Source organism: Rhinopithecus roxellana, chromosome 21, assembly GCF_007565055.1.
Source record: "Rhinopithecus roxellana isolate Shanxi Qingling chromosome 21, ASM756505v1, whole genome shotgun sequence".
Lineage (NCBI taxonomy): Eukaryota > Metazoa > Chordata > Mammalia > Primates > Cercopithecidae > Rhinopithecus > Rhinopithecus roxellana.
Genome location: NC_044569.1, coordinates 47,938,400 through 47,960,709, shown reverse-complemented (window position 1 = coordinate 47,960,709; position 22,310 = coordinate 47,938,400). Strand labels below are relative to the sequence as shown.

At 46.9% G+C, this 22,310-nt stretch overlaps 1 protein-coding gene across 3 annotated transcripts in view; it reads right to left on the bottom strand.

Annotated features, from left to right (window-relative positions):
- The window catches only part of MYO5B (myosin VB), a 387,050-nt gene that overhangs the window by 141,138 nt on the left and 223,602 nt on the right, over positions 1-22,310 (bottom strand). For all 3 annotated transcript variants that reach the window (XM_030925854.1, XM_030925855.1, XM_030925856.1), the window contains exons 10-12: positions 18,170-18,435; positions 6,415-6,496; positions 5,737-5,877 (exon numbers count right to left, since the gene is read on the bottom strand). In XM_030925854.1, coding sequence (XP_030781714.1) covers positions 5,737-5,877; positions 6,415-6,496; positions 18,170-18,435 — 489 coding nt within the window. The remainder of the gene's footprint in view (positions 1-5,736; positions 5,878-6,414; positions 6,497-18,169; positions 18,436-22,310) is intronic.

Genomic DNA, 22,310 nt, shown 5'->3' with positions numbered 1-22,310 from the left:
TATCTCCAAAAATCTTTCCATAGAAGATTTTAAACAGCCACAGAAGAAAGAAAAAAAATCTTATATTTTGGTAGCTTCTGGGTCATGGATATCGGTAGCTCCATAATATGCAGCTGAACGGAATCGTTTATAAAGGAAATCCACATACAGCTTATACGAACTTCTTTCTGCTCTTCTCAAAGCAATGCAGAGAGAGCACTGAGCCAGGAGCCTGGGACTACAGCTTGTTCCTCATCTAGATAGGTTCTGTTCCTCAGAGGCCTAAATCCCTCTGACCTTATGGTACTGACCACTGATCACATCAAAAAGTAAAGGTCCCATCTGTATTAAATGCCCTGAATAGGCAAATATATACAGAAAGAAAGTAGATTAGTGGTTGCCCGGGGCTGGAGGGGGGCAATGGGGAGTAGCTGCTAAAGGGCTTTTTTAGGGGGTGATGAAAATGTTCTAAAATTGACCGTGGTTGGTAATGGACGCACAACTTTGTGAACATACTAAAAACCACCAAATTGTATACTTTAAATGGGTGAATTGTATGGTATGTCAATTATATCTGATTAAAGGTATTAAAAATACATTAGACCTGATTCCACTCCTTGCTAGTAAAACAAAATAGAAAAAAAAAAAAAGCAGGCATGGCAGTGGGGGAGTGCAAGTTCTGGGCTCCCTAAGCCCCTCTCAGTGTTCCCTGTGGAACTCTAGACAGAAACTGTACACTCTATCACAGATGTTGCCATCGCTGGCCTGGGACAGCTTCTGAGGCCAAAGCCTGCCCCCAACAGAGCTGCTGATAGGAGCTGACTTTTAAGGACCCCAAGGTCAACCAGGCGCAATGGCTCACACCTGTAATCCCAGCACTTTGGGAGGCCGAGGTGGGAGGATGGCTTGAGCCCAACAAGTTTAAGACCAGCCTGGGCAACAACACAGAGAGACCTCATCTCTACAAAAAACTTAAAAATTAGCCAGGCATGGTGGCACTTGCCTGTAGCCCCAGCTACTGGGGAGACTAAGGCAGGAGGATCACTTGAGCCCAGTAGGTCAGGGCTACAGTGAGAACTGTGATGACACCACTGTACTCCAGCCTGGGTGACAGAACAAGACACTGTCTCAAAACAAAACAAAACCAAAACAAACAAACAAACAAAAAAAACCAGACCCCAAGGCCAGTTATTCTATGTCTGCTTCTTTTCTCATCCCTGTCTTCCTGGGCCACTGGCACCAACCTGGTCACTCACTGTCTGGTCACTCACTGTCTCCTTCCATACTTCAAGCCTTGTACCCCTGCTGACCTCTCAAATCATTGTACCATAAGTACCTCTGGATCCCCAGGCTCTTTAAGGAATGTGCTCTGGGCCCCTCCCTCTTTGCCACCACAGAAACCCAGCTGGGCCCACCAGGACTCTGCAGTCCTCACTGCTCTCTGGAATGGAGGCAGCTCCTTCCTCCTCACCTGCCAGCCACCCCCAGTGCTGCTTCCAGGCCTTTATTTTTCACCTTTACAAAATAGCCCTCTGCACGCTCAGCAAAACATTAAGTCTAGATGAATCCAATTACCCATTCTCTCCTTACCCATACCTGGGTGGCTGGATAAGACCACACATCAACTCATCTTCCTTTAATCAAGCCCTGCCATGATACTTTTACACAAGTACTGCAGCCAAAAAATAAAATTTCACTCGGAGAATCACTTCTATGGATTAAGACACTGTTCCTAGATCTAAGCAAGAAGTTGATCTCAACAACTCCTAAAACTCAATTTATGGTCTTTAACCTCAGCAAAACACACTCTGCAATTTCTCTTTCTGTTTACTGGTTAGCCATTCCCACCTTCCTCCATCCTCTTCAAGTTTCTGAACCTGCTGCCTCTCAGCAGATGCCTCAGCTCCTTCATGGGGAAATAGAGGCTGTCAAGCAGGAAATCCCAAATTCCTGCTCTAACATGCAGAAACTCATCTTCGCCCACAGCCATCCCACCTTTCTGTCCTTCTCATGGAAGAAAGGCCTCTCTCCTGGCTGGCCTTCCATCCACCCACCCCTGCCTCCTGGGGGGCCACAGTCCACCCATGCCCATGCCCCTCTCTCGCCGCCACTTCCTCTTCACAGCCAAGCCTCCAAGAGTTCAAACTCACCGTCTCCACTGCCTCACCTCCCGCTCTCCTCATATTACTGAAATTAGACTTCTGTCCCAACATCTCCGTTGGAAGGAAGTGCTCCACTCAAGGGACTCACGGAGGCCCTCTCCCTGCTAAGTTCCTGGAAGCCCTGTTCCCTCCCGCCTGGCCTGCCACATGGCCTCATGGTGCTGCCTCCTCTAGGCTGTCCCCACCTCAGCTTGCACACAGTCTAGGAGACCTGCTGATCTGATCATTCACATCTGACCCCCTCTTCTCTGCTTCTCCCCTGTGGGTTGATGCCCAGAGCCTTCAGGATGAAGCCCAAATACCTGCTCAGGGTGGACATGGCTTCTCATTCTCCCATGGTCCCTACTTGCCAACCTTACCTGTCCCCACCAGGAGTTCCAGACAAATCAGATCACTTCAAGTTCTCCAAGTGTAGTGTGACATGCCCTTCACCTGGAATGTCCCCTCCTCATCTGACTTTGCTTGGGAATGCTCTCCCCACGACACTCTTCCTTCTGTCATTTCCTCCACAGCGTTTCCGGTTCTTCGTCATCGAAGATGACACTTCAGTGCTTGCCTGACCCTCTCAAGAAGTGCTGATGTCTGAAGGGCAGGGGCTCAGTGCACTATTCCGTGAACATGTGGTTTCTCGTGTGAATGAATACATAAACATAGCAAGGCCACTTCACCTCCCTCCATCACAGGAGTCACACCTCTACACGAAAGTGCTAGACAAGGAAACCTTTGGGGCCACTTCTTAAGAAACAACAATCCCGTGATCTGAATACAGTGTAAACACTCCTGACAGCAGTCTGGGCCAGGTGAGAAAACGGGGGGTAGGGGGCACTGGCATCCCCACTGAGTGAGCTGATTTCACTCCACAGTCCTGAGTGATTTCCTTTCTTCCAGGAAACAATCCTCATCACAGGGCACAGGGCAGAGCCTGTCGCCCCACTCGGGCCTGCCATTGATTGCTCCAACACCTCCAACCTGAGACAGCACCTAGGCTTCTCTCACTAGAATTGCTTCCAGGGTTCAAGGTTACCTGTTCCTCTGAGAGAAAGTGGACTGATGAATGGGAAGAGGATAGCAGGAAGTACAAACCCAAATAGGGCTTAGAAGGCAGCAGAGGCTGGTGTGCACCTACTTCCCACCTGCCACCAGGCATCTTTGGAGTCTTGTTAAGAGCAGCCTGGAAATTTACATTTCTGACAATCAAACACCTTCTTGGAGGAGTGGACTTGAATAAAGGAGGAACAATTGCAGTCTGTGGCTTGTTTGAGGCCTGTTTGCAAAGGGGCTTTTCCACCAAAGGGGTGGTTTAATAAATACCCTGGTCCAGTCTGCACTCTCCTCTGCAGCTATGGCACCAGTCACAGGCCCCGGGGAGTGCTCCCTGCACGTTCCCCCTTTAAACCCACAGCCACTCCATCTCCACACCTCTCATTTAAAAGCCAGCTCGCTACCCTATCTGCCACTGCACATCTTCCCCAAGAAAACTGATTTTTCCATGGGCTGCTTCTGCACCATGAGTCCAATCCTTCATTTGACTTTGTGTCTTGTTGACATGGGGTCACAGAACCCAACTGTTCACAGTGCAATGTCATTATTCGCTCTCACCCTGCAAAGTGTCTGAGAGAAAGGGAGGAAAGGATGTGTCTGAGGCTGCTTCCACAGCCCAACAGGATCCTTCCCCAGGGGGCACCAAGTTTCCCAGCCACTGCAACTCCAGGGGGATTCCCTAACCTGCTCAGGCTCAGAGCTGTGGGTGCTTCCAGGCCCCACTATGTTTTAAAGTCAGGTTCATTGCAGAATAATTTCCATGCAGTAAAACGCACCCTTTCACTGAAGCATACAGTTCAGTGAGTTTTGACAAATGTAATAACAACTGTTGGCTTAAAATCCACCTGTTACTGATGCTCTATCAGACTATGCTAAATCATCCTGAATTCCCAGAGCAATTAAACCTGTTACAAAAAGTCTCCACATTGTGGACTTTTGTCTTATTCCTTAATGTGGTGTTCATCTCATCTCCTTGGCCACCAGTGTGAGTTTACACATGCCACATCCACAGTACCACCCAGTGTCTTGATACGTCTAGCCCCCACCAGCCCGATTTGCAGGAAACCCAGGCTTTCCACAGACCTGTGTAGGACAAACTGCCTACTCCATGTGCCCTGAGAACTGTGTATGACCTTCACCTTCACTACCTGGGGGGAGAGTGAAAAGCCGGGGTCCTCCTTCAGCACTGGCCCCAGGGAGCCTCACCAGCTTAGCATCCCAGAGGCCTGGGTTGGACACAGGACATGGTGCTGACTTTAGCTTCGGGGGTGTGGAACTGGAGGAGACAGTTACTGATGGGAATCTCAAAAGAGACTGGGGAAAAGGAGCATGACCTTGGCTAAGTTTGGGAAGGGCAGTGGTGGTAGTGGATGCTGAAACCAAAAAAATAAAAGTGAGTCATGAACAGCAGGATGGCCTAGGTTCATCTGCTAGGCTGGCTGTGACTTCAGCCATTTAGCCCACGCTACTCAATCTAGGGACAATTGTTTTACATTTACTGCTACCTGTCCGGTTGAGCAAGCCTGGACAAACACTTTGCTATACTGAGAGATTATCTCTGCTTGGATACTGACTCTGAGGATGAAGCCCATATCTCTAGTGAAATGCTAAAAACCTTCAGGAGGTTAAAAAAAATACAAAAGCTGTAGAACTGGTATATTTTTCTCTGTCTTCTGTTCTATTGTTTCCCTTTCATTTTCAAAGGCAACGAAACTAGGAGAGCCCTTCTGGAAGGAAATACCCTCCTACCAAACCATCAAGCCACACCTAACCCTTTACAGGCAAGATGTGGGAGAGCAGAAAGTAAAAGCAAGTGGGTTCTTTCCCTTGCAACAGCAAGAATCATGTGGCTTTTACACCTGTTGATTAGAGTTTCTATCCCTGGAGGAAGCGGTATATATTTACCCCTGTTAGCAATCAACCACTCAACTGGGAGAGATTTTGGAGATTAGATGCAACCCCTATCATTGAGCAGGAAAGCAGAGGCCAAAGAAGTCAAGTAACTGATAAAACCCAGATCCTCTAAACCTTACCCTCCCAGTGCTGCCAGGCAGTCTCCAGGCTGACAAGTCAGCACTCACCGTGTCCCACCAGGTACAGCCCATCAGAAACCAGATGGGGAAATCTATGAATTTCACCTGCCACCATGCCATGCAGCTCTATCACAAGTCATCTGATGCGGCAATAGTGATCCCAGACTTGAGTCTTCACTCTCTAGGGATGCCCATTAGATGTTCCAGTTCTTCTCTTGGCACCTAGGCTACCTGGGACATCAAGTCCAAACCACCATCATATCATGCCAACCCATGCTACCCAGGCTCCCCCAAGAGAGGCACACATTTACCAGTGTAGCAACACCCGCCAGTCATGTTAAATGTGCTGCCTTCTAGCATGCAGAATAGTACACGCTTCTAGCATGCAGCCTGCCAACGCTTCTTCCAGCACACTGAAGGCCAGCTGATCACAGATGAAATTCCACCTTTGAGATCTTATGTGATTCCCTCGCACCACATCCCTACCCTAGAACTGAACTAATTTGCATCATCAGTTTTACCTTACATTCTTCATCCAATAGGTCCAAGATACCCAGCTTGGCTTCGATGAGGTCAATACAAGGTTGGTTATCATAAAAATCAATCAGGGTCCAAGGGATCTGTTCCTTCATGTATTCTTCTTGCTCCAGTTTGAACACATGCTATGGCAAGTAAAAAGGTCGCACGAGTGAACTGCAGGCAGGCACACCTTAACATTCACCTCCCCCCGGGGCTCAGCGAGTTCTGGGTTCTCGAGGACAGCAGAGAACTGCCAGATAAGGTTTGGATGCTAAGTCATAGTTGTGACTGCAGAAAGGCAAAGCACAGTGAGGCGATTCCTCATTCCTGGGTGGACACTTCCTGGGGGCACGTTAACAATCACCTGAGTTGCTGTATTCCCAATCAATCAAAGGAAGCCCCATGTCTGGCTTGCTGTTGCTTAAATACCCTAAGAAACCCAGGCTCAGAGGAATGGGAGTTATAGGCAAAGAGAGGATCATTTCCTCTCTCAGCACAGTTGCCTCCTTCAGTTCTCCCTCCTGAGCAGCGGACAGCCCCTTCCGAAAGCTGGAGGCACCACCAGGAAACCAGAACATAGCCAGGGCCCACCCACCTCAGAGGAAGAGAAGTGGCCTGGCTGTCCCTCCCAGGGGAGTCTCCCCAGTCCTGGTACCCCCAGGTCTGGAAACCAAGCCTACCGAGTTGAACTGCTGCTGGAGCTTTTCATTTGCATAGTTGATACAGAACTGCTCAAAGCTGTTTACCTCAAATGTCTCAAACCTACAGAATGGAAAGAGAAGAGAAGAGACATCTCCTTTCACCAAAGGAATCACTGGGACTTCAACAAAGCTGTTCTCACCCAGGTCTCTCCCGACGCCACCACAGAATCCCCATTGTCTCATCTTGTGTTCAGAGAGAGCACTGTTGCAGATGTTAGCACTACACAAAGCCTAATTAAAGATCATACGTATTTTCAAAACTAGAAAAAGTAATGACAGCAGGAAAATTTTGGAAAAGAAAGTTTAAAAAAGAAAAAAGAAAGTCAGCAATGATTCTATCATTCATATTGACCATCAGTTATATCTTGGTGGGTTTCCTTTTAGGAATTTTGCATTTTTGAAAACAGTCAGAACTACGTAATGTTTTACTTTTTTTTTTTTTTTTTTTTTTTTTGAGACAGGATCTCACTCTGTCACCCAGGCCGGAGTGCAGAGGCGCAATCTTGGCTCACTGCAACCTCTGCCTCCCAGGCTGAAGGGATCCTCCCAACTCAGCCTGCCGAGTAGCTGGGACTACAGGCACATGCCAACATGCCGAGCTAATTTTCTATTTTTTTGTAGAGACAAGGTTTCACCATGTTGTCCAAGCTGGTCTCGAACTCCTGGGCTCAAGTGATCCACGCACCTCAGCCTCCCACAGTGCTGGGACTACAGCCATGAGCCACCACACCTGGGACCTTCTATTATCATCATTTAACTTTCCATTGAAAACACTTCCCAACACCACTGTTATGAAGGCATCAGTTTTAACATCTGCCTCATCAACCACCATATAAGATCAGGGCCGTGGTTTAGACACGGGAATTGCAAAGGTGCTCAGGTGAGGGGATGGGTGGTGCTGGAATTCAGTCAGCCCCCTCGCAAGCCCCAGAGGGGTGTGTTCCATCCAGAGGGGACACCTTTTCTCAATTCACACAGGTGCCCATGAGCTGGCAGTGGCCCCCATAGAGATGCATCACCATTTAGCCACACCCCCATTGAGGACATTTTGGTTCTTTTCTCAGTTGTTAGCTGCTATCAGTTTTGTGACAAATTCTTTGAATTCATAATTCTTTCCTTAGGATGCTACCCTAGAGAAATTACCATGTCAAACAGTACCACTATTCTTAAAAGGTAGAAGCAAATTAACCCCTAGAAAGGTGGAACTAATGTATGTTATGACCCCACCTCCACTTCACAATGTATGAAAATGTCTTGTTCTTCTAATACTGGCCAACAATATTTTGTTTTAATCTTTATTGAGTTAGCCTTTACACACAGTAAAATACACCAATTTTAAGTATATATTTTCATGCATTTTCCTTAAAAATTTTTTCTCAACATCTGTTGATGGGGTGATACATTTTTGATAGAGAATTTTTAAATCGAGATGTTCTGTGAATATGCAAACACAGATGGAGGACATTTTCATCACCTGGAAAATGTCCCCATTCTCCATTCGGGTCAACCTCCAGTGTTCTCCCCATCTCGCCCTGCCCCTCTTCACTGGGAGTCTGGGAATAGTAGTATATCACAGCTCTTCGGGCAACTGTGTAACGTTAGCTTTTTAAAGTCTTTGGTTCCTTGGAGCATAAAAAGTCTGAATTTGAATTTTTTAATCATTACTACGGCTCAACATTTTTCTTTCTGACTGTACTAGTCATTATACATCGTGAACTGTCTGATGCTTGGTCAGTTTTGTTGGATTTTAACTTTAAAAATAGACTTACTTGAGCTCTTTGTATTTTAGAATATCAACACGATCATTCATTGCTTAACTCCAATGTTTGCAATATGGTCCAATCTTTGGGCAGGGAAAGGTGGAACCAGTAGAGGGGAGGATGGGGGTCATGATGCACATCATAGTGGGCGGAGGCAGGGGTCCTCCCTGCAGGCCATGCCAGCTACACTATGGGGTCTGGGATTTACCAGGTGGCAGCAGAGAGATTCTGAAGGATGTCGAATTAAGAACTGACAACCTGATGTGCATCTTAGAGACCGGCAGGAGAACAACTGTGAGCCCAGGGAGGGTGTGCAAGCCTGGAGGCAGGAAAGTGAGCGAAGTAGTTCTTACTGCAGTAAGAAGCCAGAAGGATCCAGTCAGGGCCCGACGCATGCTGCTGGTGGCCAATGAATGGAAAGGTTCTGGACAAGAAGGAAGATGGGGATGAGAGGGCCTCAAATGATCAACTGGATGTGCAGATAAGACCCAGGCAACAGGACTGATGCGGTCATACTCACCATGCTGGCAACATTATACACATGTTGGCAGCTTTAGCTACAAATGCATGCGGCTCACCTTAGGTGCTCCACAGCAGCATCAGGCTGAGGGGTGAGAAGGGCAGAAGCCTATGCAGAAGAGATAGACATTTGCCACTTCTTCTCATTCACACACACTCGTCATTCACACACACACACAAACACACTTCTCATTCACACACACACACCTCTTCTCATTCTACACTGCCCAATGCACCAAGTGGGCGGCAGTGGCCCTGCTAACGAGAGCCCGCAGAACACTAAGCCCAAGTGCTCCACGGGTTCTCAGCAACGTCCCCAGCAGCCAAGAGTTAGGGTCTATTATTAACCCCATCCTGTGGCTGAAGAAACTGATGGGCAGGGAGACTGAGTAAGCTGTGCCATCCAAGGCCAGAGAGTCGGTAGGCAGAGAGGCAGTGTGTGAACCCAGACAGTCTGATTTCTGAGACCACAGTCTTAATTCAGAGGAGGAAAAGTTTCATGAAAAAGGAAAAACAGATGAGGTGGAAGGGCTGTGAATATGGAGGATGATGTCCTAGAAGGAGGTATTTGAGCTCATGGTGAATGGGAAAGGGCAAGCAGTAATACCAACGAGGTAACAGCAATGGACACAGGCTCCATTCAGCCCACTCCATGTCTCTACCCTTTCTATTCTTCAGTACAGACAACTAAATTTTCTCAGTGTCACACAAAGTGTCATGCAAGCTCCCTCAGTATGAGCGTACTCCCTCAGTACCATCCCAGAGAGAAATGTTGCAGCTGGCCCTGGTGGGGGCTGAGGGTGGTGGTGGTGGTGGTGGGGAGATAGCACCTGTGCAGAGGGACCACCACAGATAGAGGCATCAGACACCCAAAGGGGCCGGGCCGGTGCCCAGAATGTATCAGGCTTCTCCTTCCCTGGTGCTCACCTCCCCCATCAAGGTATAAAACATGGAGGAGTGGGAAATCATTTAGAGATTGAAGGAGTCAACTGCTTGGAGACAAACCACATTAAAGCATGGTCTTTGGCCATGCCCATGTGTGAGAAATAATTCTAGGTTGAAAAAACAAGATCAAAGATGTCAAGTGTATGCTGGGATGAAGAGGCCACCTCTATGCACTCCAGACCAAGCAGGAGGAGCACTGTATCTGCCAGTCACTGCCTTGAATTGGGGCCCTTCCAGCCCAGATGACAGTCTTAAAGACTGAGCTATGTCCCTTAGAACCTTACTGCCTTCCCTGATCCTCCACCCTGAGAGAGGCTGCTGATGACAGCAAAGCCCCAGAGGAAATTCAATTAATAAAACCTAGGTGGGAGATAAAAGAGCCACCCCAGCAATTGGCCAGATAATAGCAATTGGGTGTGCTGGCAGAGCTGTGCTAAGCTCCACAGAGGATTTAAATATCTCCCACTTGTCATTTTCTAATGGTTTCCATTGGTAGCACTCCACAAAGAACATTCTCATTAATTTGAGATGGCCTGAAATTAGCTTGTAATTTTCCCATTTCTAAGGTATTATCTGGTAACAATTCCTCTGCCATCTAGCATAATTACTGTAATGCCAGAGGCCCAGAAATGAATGAGGGGCTCGGGCCGCTCGGAGAAACATCTAAAATGACAGACCTCAGAAGCCACAGTCAGGAAGATCGGGTAACTTTTCCTTTACAATGGAATTATATTTGTAGTAATTCCTCCCATCAACAGAGAATACTTTTTAAAATAAACACAATGAATCAATTTATAGTTCACAACATTAAAGTGTCACAAAGAAATTTATATACTCGAGAGAATGGAATTTCTCTTGTAAAATCAATGTTGAGAATATTTAAACCAGAATCCTTGGGCCGGAGTAAGGTCAAAACATAGAATAAGACTCGATGCTGAAACGTGGCATCTGGTCTCTCGATGGCACAATGATCACGCCATTTCAATTTCTATTTTCATAGTAGAAAAGTATAGAATGTCCTTCTCATTCTACCTTAACTTCAGAGCGTAGTAACGGCCATACATGCCTCTACAAATAAGGTAGTGTCTACTGGAAAGTGAAACTGCAATAAAAAGTCAATTAGTCACTAAGTTAATGATCAACCTCCTTGAACCTCTCACTCCATGACCTGGAGAGAGAACAGAGAGGCAATGAGATGCTTTAAAGATTGGGAAACTCGATGTTCCCCTGGCACAGGTCAAAGGAACTAAAATCTCCTAGCTCAGCCTGGTCTTTCCAGTTTATAAAGCTCACTCTCCAGCATTCTGCCTTTGGTAGACTGAAAAGATATGGACTATAGGTTAGATACAGAGGATAGCTTCTAGGGAATAATTATTAGAAGTCACACAGAAAATATCATGTGGGGAAATTCTCCCTGGAGAAGCCTTTAAAAGCAGGGCCATCATGCATCGGGGTCAGAGAAATGATCCAGACCTCCTTTCAAGGTCCCTTTCCATCTTGAAGCCTATAAAATCTCACAAGGCCACCCTGGGTCTGTCAGAGAGGCCAACCCTTCTGGTCTCTTTACTGAACAACCTCGGGATGCTGGTTGCATCCTGGAATGGTGGGGCCTGCATTCTGCTCAGGTGCTTCTCTGTACCTAGATGCTCCAACTCAAGACTAGTTTTTTAGAGACAACACAATCCCAGGCACTGTTCACACCCCAAGGCGAAGGGCAGTTATTCCTCTTGAGTACCTAAATCCACTCAATTTGCCAAATGCTCCAATTCCCAGCTCATCTTCAGGCCTGAAACTCTAATGCAGGACAGGAAAACACCCACTATATGGCAATCCTCTCCCAACCTAACAACCAACTGTCCCAAACTGTGAAGGCTGCAAAGATGAGCAAGTCACAGTCCCTGTCCAGAAGAGCTACTGGGCTGATGATAGGAAACTAGTAGATGAGAACCTCCCCAAGGAATAGAAACTGTATGTGTGGTCGGTTTTTAAAAGACAATGAAGCCATAGTGTTCCCAAACCAAACTGAAGGTCAGGCTTATTCTTGTGGCCCAGTAACAAGATGCAGATGAGCTGGGGAGGAACAGAGTGTTTATTTTCTGCAACCAGTTACAAGGATAAGGCCTGGAAATTATTGCCAGCCCAACTAAAAATTACAAAGTTTTCCAGAGCATATATACCTTCTAAGCTATATGTCTACATGTAAGTGTACATTTATCCAAAGACATAAAGGTAGTGGTGGTGGTGGGGAGATAGCACCTGTGCAGAGGGACCACCACAGATAGAGGCATCAGACACCCAAAGGGGCCGGGCCAATGCCTGGAATGTATCAGGTTTCTCCTTCCCTGGTGCTCACCTCCCTCAGCAAGGTATAAAACATGGAGGAGTGGGAAATCATTTAGAGATTGAAGAAGTCAACTGCTTGGAGACAAACCACATTAAAGCATGGTCTTTGGCCACACCCATGTGCGAGAAATAATTCTAGGTTGAAAAAACAAGATCAAAGATGTCAAGTGTATGCTGGGATGAAGGAGGCCACCCCTATGCACTCCAGACCCAGCAGGATGAGCACCGTGTCTGCCAGTCACTGCCTTGAATTGGGGGCCTTCCAGCCCAGATGGAAGATTAGATTCTTCTAATCTATAACTAAGATCTGAGTCTCTAAGACTTTCTCTGGAGCCTCAGTGAATTTACTTAATCTAAATGGGTCCAGGTGCTGGGGTGATTACCCTTATCTTGTCTCCTGCTAAATTAGAGGTTTGGGGAGTTCCTTCAGACCCCTCAATAAACTTGTTTCTAGAGACCTGGGGAGTTTCTTCAGATCCCACAATAAAACTTGTTTAATCTTAAACAGGTCCTGTTAAGAATTCCTTCCTTATTTTGTCATGCTTTATGGCCCAGGAAGGGCCTAGGCAAGACTCTTGGTGGACTCTTGTTACATTCCAGCCTTTGTATGTGGGCACTGGCTTTTTCAGCTTTTGATATTTAACTTACCTACTCAGTCAGTGCTGAAACAGTTGCTATAGAGGTCTACGCTAGTGAGACCTGGCCTGCCACAATAGTGTGGGAGTACTGGCGTGGACAGAGAGAAAATGGAACTTCATCTGAGCCTTGGAAGCACAGAGCAGTGTCAGGCTACAGGCACACTCCAAAGGGCCACCTCAGAACAATTCGGGAAGGTTGAGCCTGACTTTAGAGCCCTCTTGAGCTATGAGGCTTTCTTAAGAGGCTGGGAGACTCCAGGGTGAAGCCAACAGCTTCCGATGATCTGCAAGGTTTGAGAACACTGTGGCAGCCATGCATGTCCTCCCTGAAGAAGGCATGTCCAGGGATTTTCTGGGCTGTCCAGGGCTGGGTCACTGTCACAGGCTGAAGGGTTAATGCAATCACTGATTTCTCCCCCTCCATTTTCTGTGACTGGCTAGAGAGGAGATGGGTAGCCTCCAAATAACTATTGCAGATTTGAGGTTGAGGTTATTTATAAGTTTATTTTGGAGAGTGAGACCAAGAAAACTAAAGCAAAAGAATATCTTTTTTCCTCACCAAAGAAAGATGAACAGTGGGTCTAAGAAGTTTACTTAAAATATATCATTGTAGTCAACCTACAGAATGGGAGGAAATATTTGCAAATCATATTTCTGATAAAAGATTAATATCCAGAATACGTAACAACTTGTAAGTGAATATGTAAAACTCATTCTGCCCACTCCCACACTGTGGAGTGTGCTTTCATTTTCAATAAATCCCTTCATTCCTTCCTTGCTTTGTGCGTTTTGTCCAATTCTTTGTTCAAGACGCCAAGAACCTGGACACCCTCCACCATTAACAACACAGTGCTGGGATTATAGGCATAAGCCACCGTGCCCGGCCTTAAAAGCATTCGTAAATATACCATTAAAGAGCACTGATTAGAGTTGGATGTTAATTTATTATTAGGAAGTACCACAAGAAAGTAACAGAGGACTGAGGAGGATATAAAATCCCAGGAAATCCTATGTCCTGCTTCCTGGGGCCAAAACTTCCCCACCTTCTACCCTCATTCTCTCCCCAGCTGTTCCTTGGCAGAACACATGAATCTGCTACAGCCTGTGTTGCTCCCAGGCCAACTGTCCTCAGCAAGAACGGGCTGGCCATAGCCAATGCCCTCTGCTACCTTGGCATCTTGAAGGCTGGAATCAAAGACAAGCAAATGTGTATTTTTCCCAAATTGAAGCCATTTATTTCTTGTTGCCTCAAGGAGAGGATAGGAATAAAGGATTAGAGACTCAAGGGGAAGAGAGGTATAAAGGATTAGACACTGCAATTAATCAGGCCTAGAGAGGCAAATGCAGGTTAATGCAACCTGGAAAGGGAATCCCAGCCAAAAGCTGCCAGGATATCCCCTATTAATTTCTATGCCCTGCCTGGTCAAAAATGCCGTGAAGGCAACTTCACAGATCCTTGGTTAAGGTGAAGAGCTCAGCTTGGGGTGGCTAAATTGCTCTGGGTACTGCTTGCTTTGCACTTTTTTTGGAGCTGGGTGGGACAGAGGAGACAGATGTAGGGAAGCTTCCACCAGACACTGGGTGTCTGGAACCATTCAGAAAAGCCTCAGGGAAGGGCCTCTGAGCAGAGGACTCACCATAGTCATGGTGGAAGCAGCTGTGGCCCATGCTAATTTGTTTAGGAGCCCACAGCCTTTTCTCCTCTACAAGTTAACTACGAGTCAGAACACAGTGATGGGGAGAAATGTGTGTATACTATGCTGGCGTGTGTACTGCTTGCTTAGAGAGAAATGAGTGTGTATTCACTCTGGCTGCTAATTCTGTAGTAACATTTAACACATTTATGGGGAAAAGTGGAATGGCTCATGTTTGGTACAGAATTACTTCAGTTCACGAATGAGCTTCACTGGCAGGCCAGTAATGCACTAGAAAGGTACTGCAGCTCATCCAGGGACAGTTATCCCAGTGGAAGAAATCAGTGGCCACTGGTGGGGTCAAGGGAAAGAAGGGCAGTTCCACTCTCATTTCCTAGCTTTGCACATTTCCAACCTGAGAGGCAGGCAACGCCTTGTTCCTTTCCACGTCATGGATGTGGCTGGCTGTATTCAGAAACTCATCCCAGTATTCTTTCTGTTCTCTTTGAACTCCACTTTTGCCACTCTTGCTCAAAAGAGACAAGGAGAAGTGAGAAAATCAAAGACATCAGGTCAGCCCCAGGGCATCCTCTATGGGTACTCAGGCATCCCCACACACCTGCTAAGGAGGAGTGAGACAATAGACAGATGGTCTTTTCCTCCAGGGTTTGATGGTCAGGGATATGAATAGAAAACTCAAAAAATAAACAATGCTTGGGTTTTCTGATGCCACAGAGGATGAAAAGGTCCTTAGAATCACTTCTCATAGTCACGAATAGAATAAAGCCTAACGACTGGAATGAGTTTGAACTGGGAAGGAGGTGAGTAGAAAGGGCGAGAAGTAGGGCTGAGTGTGATGCCCACTTCCAGGTAACCAAGAAATGACCACATTAAAAAACAAAAAGGCAGGTTTGTTGGGTTTCTGGAAGGTGTGTGAAGTCCAAGGGAAATAAGGCAGATAAGACACTGTAAGTGGGAAGGGGCAGATGACAGTAAACAGCTCACACACGCTATCCCAATTCTCCACCCAGGGTTCTGTGTTGTTTTCTCCCAGATTAAGAAATGATGTCACTGATCTGATAGATTAGAAAGTACCTCCAGACTCAAGCCACCTGCTCTTCTGTTAAATTGTTGATTTTAATCTCCTAAGAGTTCTTTAAGAGTTCATTACATACCCTCTTACCCGAAAGAGAGCCTGGGCCAGTCCACATTTGTACAATTTCTTGGTGAATCAGACCATTGAGTAGCATGCACTTCCACATTTAGAGCATGTATGTAAGTGCTTTCTTGGCAACCAATGGCCCAGGCATACAGCTAGCTTGTTCACTCTGAATTCCCTTGTATCTAACTTGTTATCCTTAACTCTGAGAGAGTGTGAACTCAGCACTGCATTGAGCTACAGAGGAGTAACCGTACATGGGGACTTATTTCTCTCAAGAAGAAGTCACTTTTAAAATATGACAACTTTATAACCAAAAAAAGCGAACTGCCTTCTGAGAAAGAATAAAGATTAAGAAAAAAACAACATAGCATGTCCGGAAGACAGCACAAAGGGTAGGAAAATTCCCAAGAATGGCCTTATGCTGATGGCCCTGTGTCGGGACCCTGCCCTCATGGAAAAGCTGTCAGACAGTCTCAAAGGAGCCTGGAGGCCACTCTGAGGTGGAGACACAGGTGAGGAGTTGGCACTAGGAATAGGAGACCAAGTCCTCCAGGTTGCCACCCCACCCGTGGAAAACTATTGTTTTCAAACCAGACAAGCCATCCGTGGGATCTATTTCTCCCCTTTGGGCAGTCACAGGATGTTAGAGAAAACAAACAATTACAAAAATTAAATGGCAAATATAAACACAAAATCCCAGCTTGCACAAGCCGGGCTGACATCTGCGGACTCAGCAGCCCCAGGAGCCCAGCTCACGGAGGCCTCCTAAGAATAGCAAAAAACCCAATGGAAGATCACAGGGCAGGGAGGAAGCAGACTACTTAAATTCAAGGCATTATTAAGATGATATATATACACAACAGAACTGAGGCATGATATTTTATGTAGTAGTAGTACTGAAATCATAAAATTTTTACATGCTATTGATGAGTCTGCATGTTAATCTTCCTAAATCAAAACCTCAGTAAAATTAGATCCTTCTACAAGTGGATTAAGGGAATTGGGTCAGACGCTGCGGCTTGGGTTTCCCCAGCTCTTACTTGGAAGGTAATACTGAAAGGTATTTTGGGATATCCAATTACCTGAAAATACTCAAAGTAGAGAGAACAACACAGAATTAATGATTGACAATGAGGCTGGAACACACTGTTCTATGCTCTCCAAAGAGCAACTACAAGGGCTTAGCACAAGGCAGGCACTCGATGGACCAGAGAAGAAGGGGCCTGCCGGGGGTCATGCAGCTGAAGGCCTGGGGAGGATGCCTCTTCTCACCTCCCGCTCTTGGTGATTCTCCACTGTGTGCTCCTTATCAGCAAGGAGGTTTGCCTTCACACTCTGCTCCTTCCTCACATCTTGGTTGCACTCCTGTTCCCAAAGGTGCCTCCCTCAGTTTCCATATTCTACCCCTGTTTAAATGATCCAGTTCAAATCTTAGCTCCCACATAAAGCTTTCCTGACTGTGCAAGCATATCCTCTCCAGCCTTGAAACTTGTACAGCATGAAGCATTGAAACCCTCAAATAGACCCTTCCACAATTTCTTCTGATGCCTCTTATGTTACTTAACTCGTGCATGAGACAACTCTTTAGCATGTTCCTGAGGCCTTTGTGATGGTAGAAATCACAAAGATTGCCTTCTTTCTTCATAGCATGCAACATAGTTCAATGTGAAACCCAGGGACAAGCAACAGCATCAGAAATGTAATTAGGAGAGCCTGTCTCTGCATGGGGAAGTGGCCGCTTCTACAGGGGACTGGCCTTTACTCCAGCCTCATCGCAAGATGAGCATTGGCTGAGTTCCAGCCTGCTAAGCAGTTGTTCGCACCAGAGTGTCACTGTTCTTATGACGCTTCACTTCTATGGATCTGAATTTCTATTTTAAGACTCCATGACTTCTATAATTTAAAGATTCGGGAGGATTTAGTCTATTGTTAGCTTAAAGAGGACAGAACATTGGTCAGAAAAGAAGTGCGAGGCAGGTTGCAACCCAGTTCGTGTTAACTTCAAACAAGGACCTAGAAAGAACCTCAGGGAGACTGTGGCTCAAAACCTCATTTGAAGCTATAGAAATGAAAGACCAGAGACGGGCTGTGATCTGTGGAGACTCACTCAGCTGGTTGGTGATAGTCTCCTGATGGCTAGGCAAGTACCCTTTCACCACACCACGGTGGCTCTCCCTGCCAAAAATAAAGTTATAAATAACAGTCCTTTCAATCAGGCTGGAATTCTGAAAGGAAGAGAAACCTCAGGAATGACCACACAAAACACAAATCTGCACAGCACGGGACAAAATTATGGTATTAATAGCCACCTTGACTGTTACAGTCAATGAGGTCAAATGGTAGATGGAAATAAAATATTACTGAGATACAGAACTTGAATCTAAGTTCCATTTCTCACAGTAACTTGCAAAATCCCGTTGGGCAGGTCATTTCCCTCTCCAGGCCTCACTTTCTCAGGTGTAAAAACGGATGCTTACAGAGTTTCTCATTGGGGAACTCCCGGTGTTTTGACAGGTCCATTCTTGCTTGGGGACTATTCCCTTATATTTATAGCCCACTAAGCCTCCCTGGCCTCAGGCCCCATCATTGTGTCAACTAACAATGACCCCACACATTTTAAACTGCCCTAAGTTGAGAACCACCAGGAAGCTCTCCAAGGCCCCCGCTGGCTGTAAAGCGCCAGCAGGAAGCCACCCTAGGTAGCAGATAGAATGAGACAGGCAGCAGGCCTACCCATAGATGTCCAGGACCCCGATGAAGGAGTGCTGCTTGAGGGAAGTATGCAGGGCCTTGTTGATGTGCTCCACAATCCAGCTGAACAGCTGGGCATAGATGTGCTTGGCCAGGGCGTTGCGCGCATTGATCACCTGCTGCAGGGACATGGTCTTGACATAGGTCTCCGAGGTTGTGACCAGCTTGCGATGACACAACCAGTGCTCCATCTGACTGTGCTCCACCCCTAGTAGTCGGCAGAAGTTGCTTAGGTGTTCATCCTGGGGCTGTGGGAGATGGAGGAGATACGTTCAGAAGGAGCGTGGGAGACAAGCTGCCACCTACCAGCGTCTTCCACCCTCCTGCCCAGAGGGAAAACAAGCCAAAACCAAGGCCTCCCAACCCTCCAGAATCCCAGCACATCCCCTGCTGCCAGCCCAGCAGTCTCTCTCTCTCTCACACACACACACAGACACACACAGACACACACACACAGACACACACACACAGACCTAAGTGGAGATGACAGAGCCCATTAGAGAGCAATGCTCAAACTGATCATTCCACCTGCTAATGACCAAATTACAGGACTTTAAAAACCAAAACATTCTCCATCTTTCTTGTCCCCTCCCTCCATGCCAGGCTGCTGCTGCGTAACCGGAAAGAGGTGAGTCCCTGAGTGAAGGGAGCAGAATGAGAATCGAGAGCTTATGACCACGCAATCCATTTGGAGTAACAAGCATATTCACACCAAATGCAGTTTGCACATGCTGAGGTCTGCATGGAGTGCTTGACCCACAGCCCAGAAAGCAACTCTCTTCCTCCCTCTTAGAATTCCTCACTTACAGGCATTGCCTTTGAGCCACCCCATCTAACCAGCTGCATGCTCAGAAACAAACCCCAGGCTCCTAAGATGGAGGGGGCTTCAAAGGCACTAGCCATGTCCCTCCCTTAGAAGTCAGTTCCGGCCGGGCGCGGTGGCTCAAGCCTGTAATCCCAGCACTTTGGGAGGCCGAGACGGGCGGATCACGAGGTCAGGAGATCGAGACCATCCTGGCTAACACGGTGAAACCCCGTCTCTACTAAAAATACAAAAACTAGCCGGGCGAGGTGGCGGGCGCCTGTAGTCCCAGCTACTCGGGAGGCTGAGGCAGGAGAATGGCGTAAACCCGGGAGGCGGAGCTTGCAGTGAGCTGAGATCGGGCCACTGCACTCCAGCCCGGGCGACAGAGCGAGACTCCGCCTCAAAAAAAAAAAAAAAAAAAAAAGAAGTCAGTTCCCCGTTCTGTAAAGTAACAGGATGGGCCAGATCAATGATGCTCTTCTGGGTGGGTAGCTTAAGTGAGAATCACCTTGAGGAGTTTTTGAAATTGTATGTGATACCAGTGAGTGGTTCTGATGTGCTGGGTAGGAGACAGGCTGAAACGCAATGGACGATGTCGCTCCCAGGACTGACCCTGTACTGTCCTATGCTTTTAAGCAGGCTCGCTTTCTTCTTAGCCTCAGTGGTGCTAAAATCACAGAAACTGAACTTTTTCCCCCCCAAAACCGCAAGTGTTTTAAGAATGTAGACAAAGTTCCTCAACGTGGAAAGCTAAGATACATGGCAAAACCATGGACCACATCGTTACCTGGGAAGATCACCTGGAACACTTCTGCCGATAACATCACACATGCTCAGAGCTGGAAGGAAACGGCAATTTCCCCAGTTTAGGCCTTTTTTCCTACCGGTAAAAAGCTGAGCTGAGCCCCAGAGAGGTACAACTACTCAACCAGGCCCCTGCCCCACCCCCAGCACAAGGCTTCTACCACTGCCCTGCCCAATGTATCTCCTGCCTATCCAGCTGCCTCTAGGGACTATGTGTGAGTCTTGACCCTCATTTACCCAAATACCAATCACATCACCTGACATTTGAGTCACTGGAGAGCCACATTTCCCACAGGGTCTTGTCTTCTTTCACCAAAACGTAGAAATTCCTTGGATAATCCTTGCAGCCCACTCGGGGCACTATGAGAAAACCTGCTCATCGTTGTTATTCATTCTCTCACCTGTTATTCATTCACTCATCTGAATACACCTGGGAAAGCTGGTAGCCCAGCCTCAAGCCTGCTGGAGAGCTTATTCATGCTGAGGTCGAAAGGGAATCCTTCAGAACATGATGTGCCATCTCTTAATGGCCCTCAATTGCTTGTGGGACTCATTTTCTGATGAGGCTGTCTTGCAGGATTTAAATGAGGGCTTAATGAAAATTAACACAGATAACTGTTTGATTTCTCCCTTAACACCATATCCCCAGGCAACTTTTTTCCTCCTACATATATTTAAAATCCATCTACCCAAAACAGTTATAAAATAATAGAACGCCAGAATAATAGAATCCAAAATCACTAAGGCCAGTGTTTTTCCAATGTACGGTTTATGGAACAGTAGTTGCAAAGAATATTAATTGGCTTTACTTAACAGAAGGAGAGGATAGGAACAGGTTAAACACAGCTGAACTGGTTTAATATACCGTGTAGCACCAAGAGATAGATATTTTAAGAAGCATTTTTGGAAAGTATTTGATCAAAGAGTGCTTATGTTCTTAAGAAATTACATTGTAATCCAATGTCCCTTATTACTCAGATGAAGCTGAGTGAGGCCTCCTGACCTCTGGCCCAGAGCTCCTAACCCCAGCCCGGCAGGACAATCAGCTTGGTTTGGGCTGGGTGGGTGTGGAGAAGCCCCCATCGTTTCACACTCATCGGAGAGTTTCCATGGCTACTTCTCCTGGCCAAGATCCTTTTTCTCTGAAGCCAACCTGTCTCCCCCTTCCCTAAACATAAAGCCATATGTGGTAGAGTTAAGTGCCTGGGGACCGCTTGGCAGGCAACAAGTTCAGAGGTGGCAAGCGTCCAATTTGCTCATCTGACCTATTTCCAAGAAATTCTTAATTGCTAGGCACGGCACTGCAGATGGATTCCCTAACATTTAAGTGGCCTGCCAGCAGCTACCATGACTGCCCAAGACATGCCCATGGGCACCCTCCCCTCCCTGAGGCCTCGTGCTGTGAGTGCAGTGGAGAAAGCATGAGTTAGAGACTTGTCTGAGAACCATCCTGGGGACCAGCTTTTATCCACCACAGTGGGGCGGGGCTTGATTTTCTCACCCTCTTCCGACTGTTGATTAAAGGTGCTGACTGAAACTGATTTAACATCGTGCAATTACATTTAGGCAAAATTAAATGATGCTAAATCCATTAAGAATAGCCAACATCATAGGTAGCAGATTAGTTTTATGGGCCCATATTGCTAAATTCAAGAGATAAATTGCCTTTGGTGTCCATGCAATTGAACGCTGTTGCATCTCCAAGGTAACCCTGGCAGTCATGGAGCACATTCTCATGCTTTAATTAAAAATAAAAACTACTGAGCAGAAGGCACACTGCTTATGGAAAGACAGCCTTTCCAATAGGAGGCCCATCCTATGTGCCCGAGGAATAAACCACAATCAGTGGGGCTCTCAGTAGCAACTACTTAACGATGCATTTCTGAAGCACACATTCTGTGCCTGGCACTGTGAGGGCACCAACGGGGCCCACCAGGCAAGCAGAGGGCAGTCTCCTCCCCAAGGATTTGCAGTCCAGCCAAGGAAGCCGGGCTGGTAGGACTGAAGGGGACTGAACACTGCCTGGGCCCTGTCCCACCTTTGCCATTGTCATTCTGACCTCAGAGAAAGAGGTTCCCCTCTCTGGGCCTTATTTTTTCCTCCCCTGTACAGCAAGAGGGAAGCTCTTAAGGTTCATTCTGGCTATAACTAAGGCTGATACTAGACAAGGACTCTCTCACCATGAGCTCTGTGCTAAAACCTTTCCACACAGGGCTTTCTGGGATCTTCACTCCAGCACTGAGGCAGGTGGTCATCCACACTTTACAGAAGAGGAAACAGAGACGTTAGCACACTTGCCCTAAGTCACACATGCAGGAAGAAGAATCAGGATGTGAACCTTGGCTATCTCGACTTAGAGTCCTTGCTGTCCACTAGTTATCTGTAGAGCTCTGGTTGCAAAACAGTGGAAGACCAGCCCAGACCACAAACCTGCACCCAAATGCCTTCTGGAATTTCCTGCCACCTAGCAGAGAAAGGGCTGCCACACCAGGCAGCATCCAAACCTCAACCTCT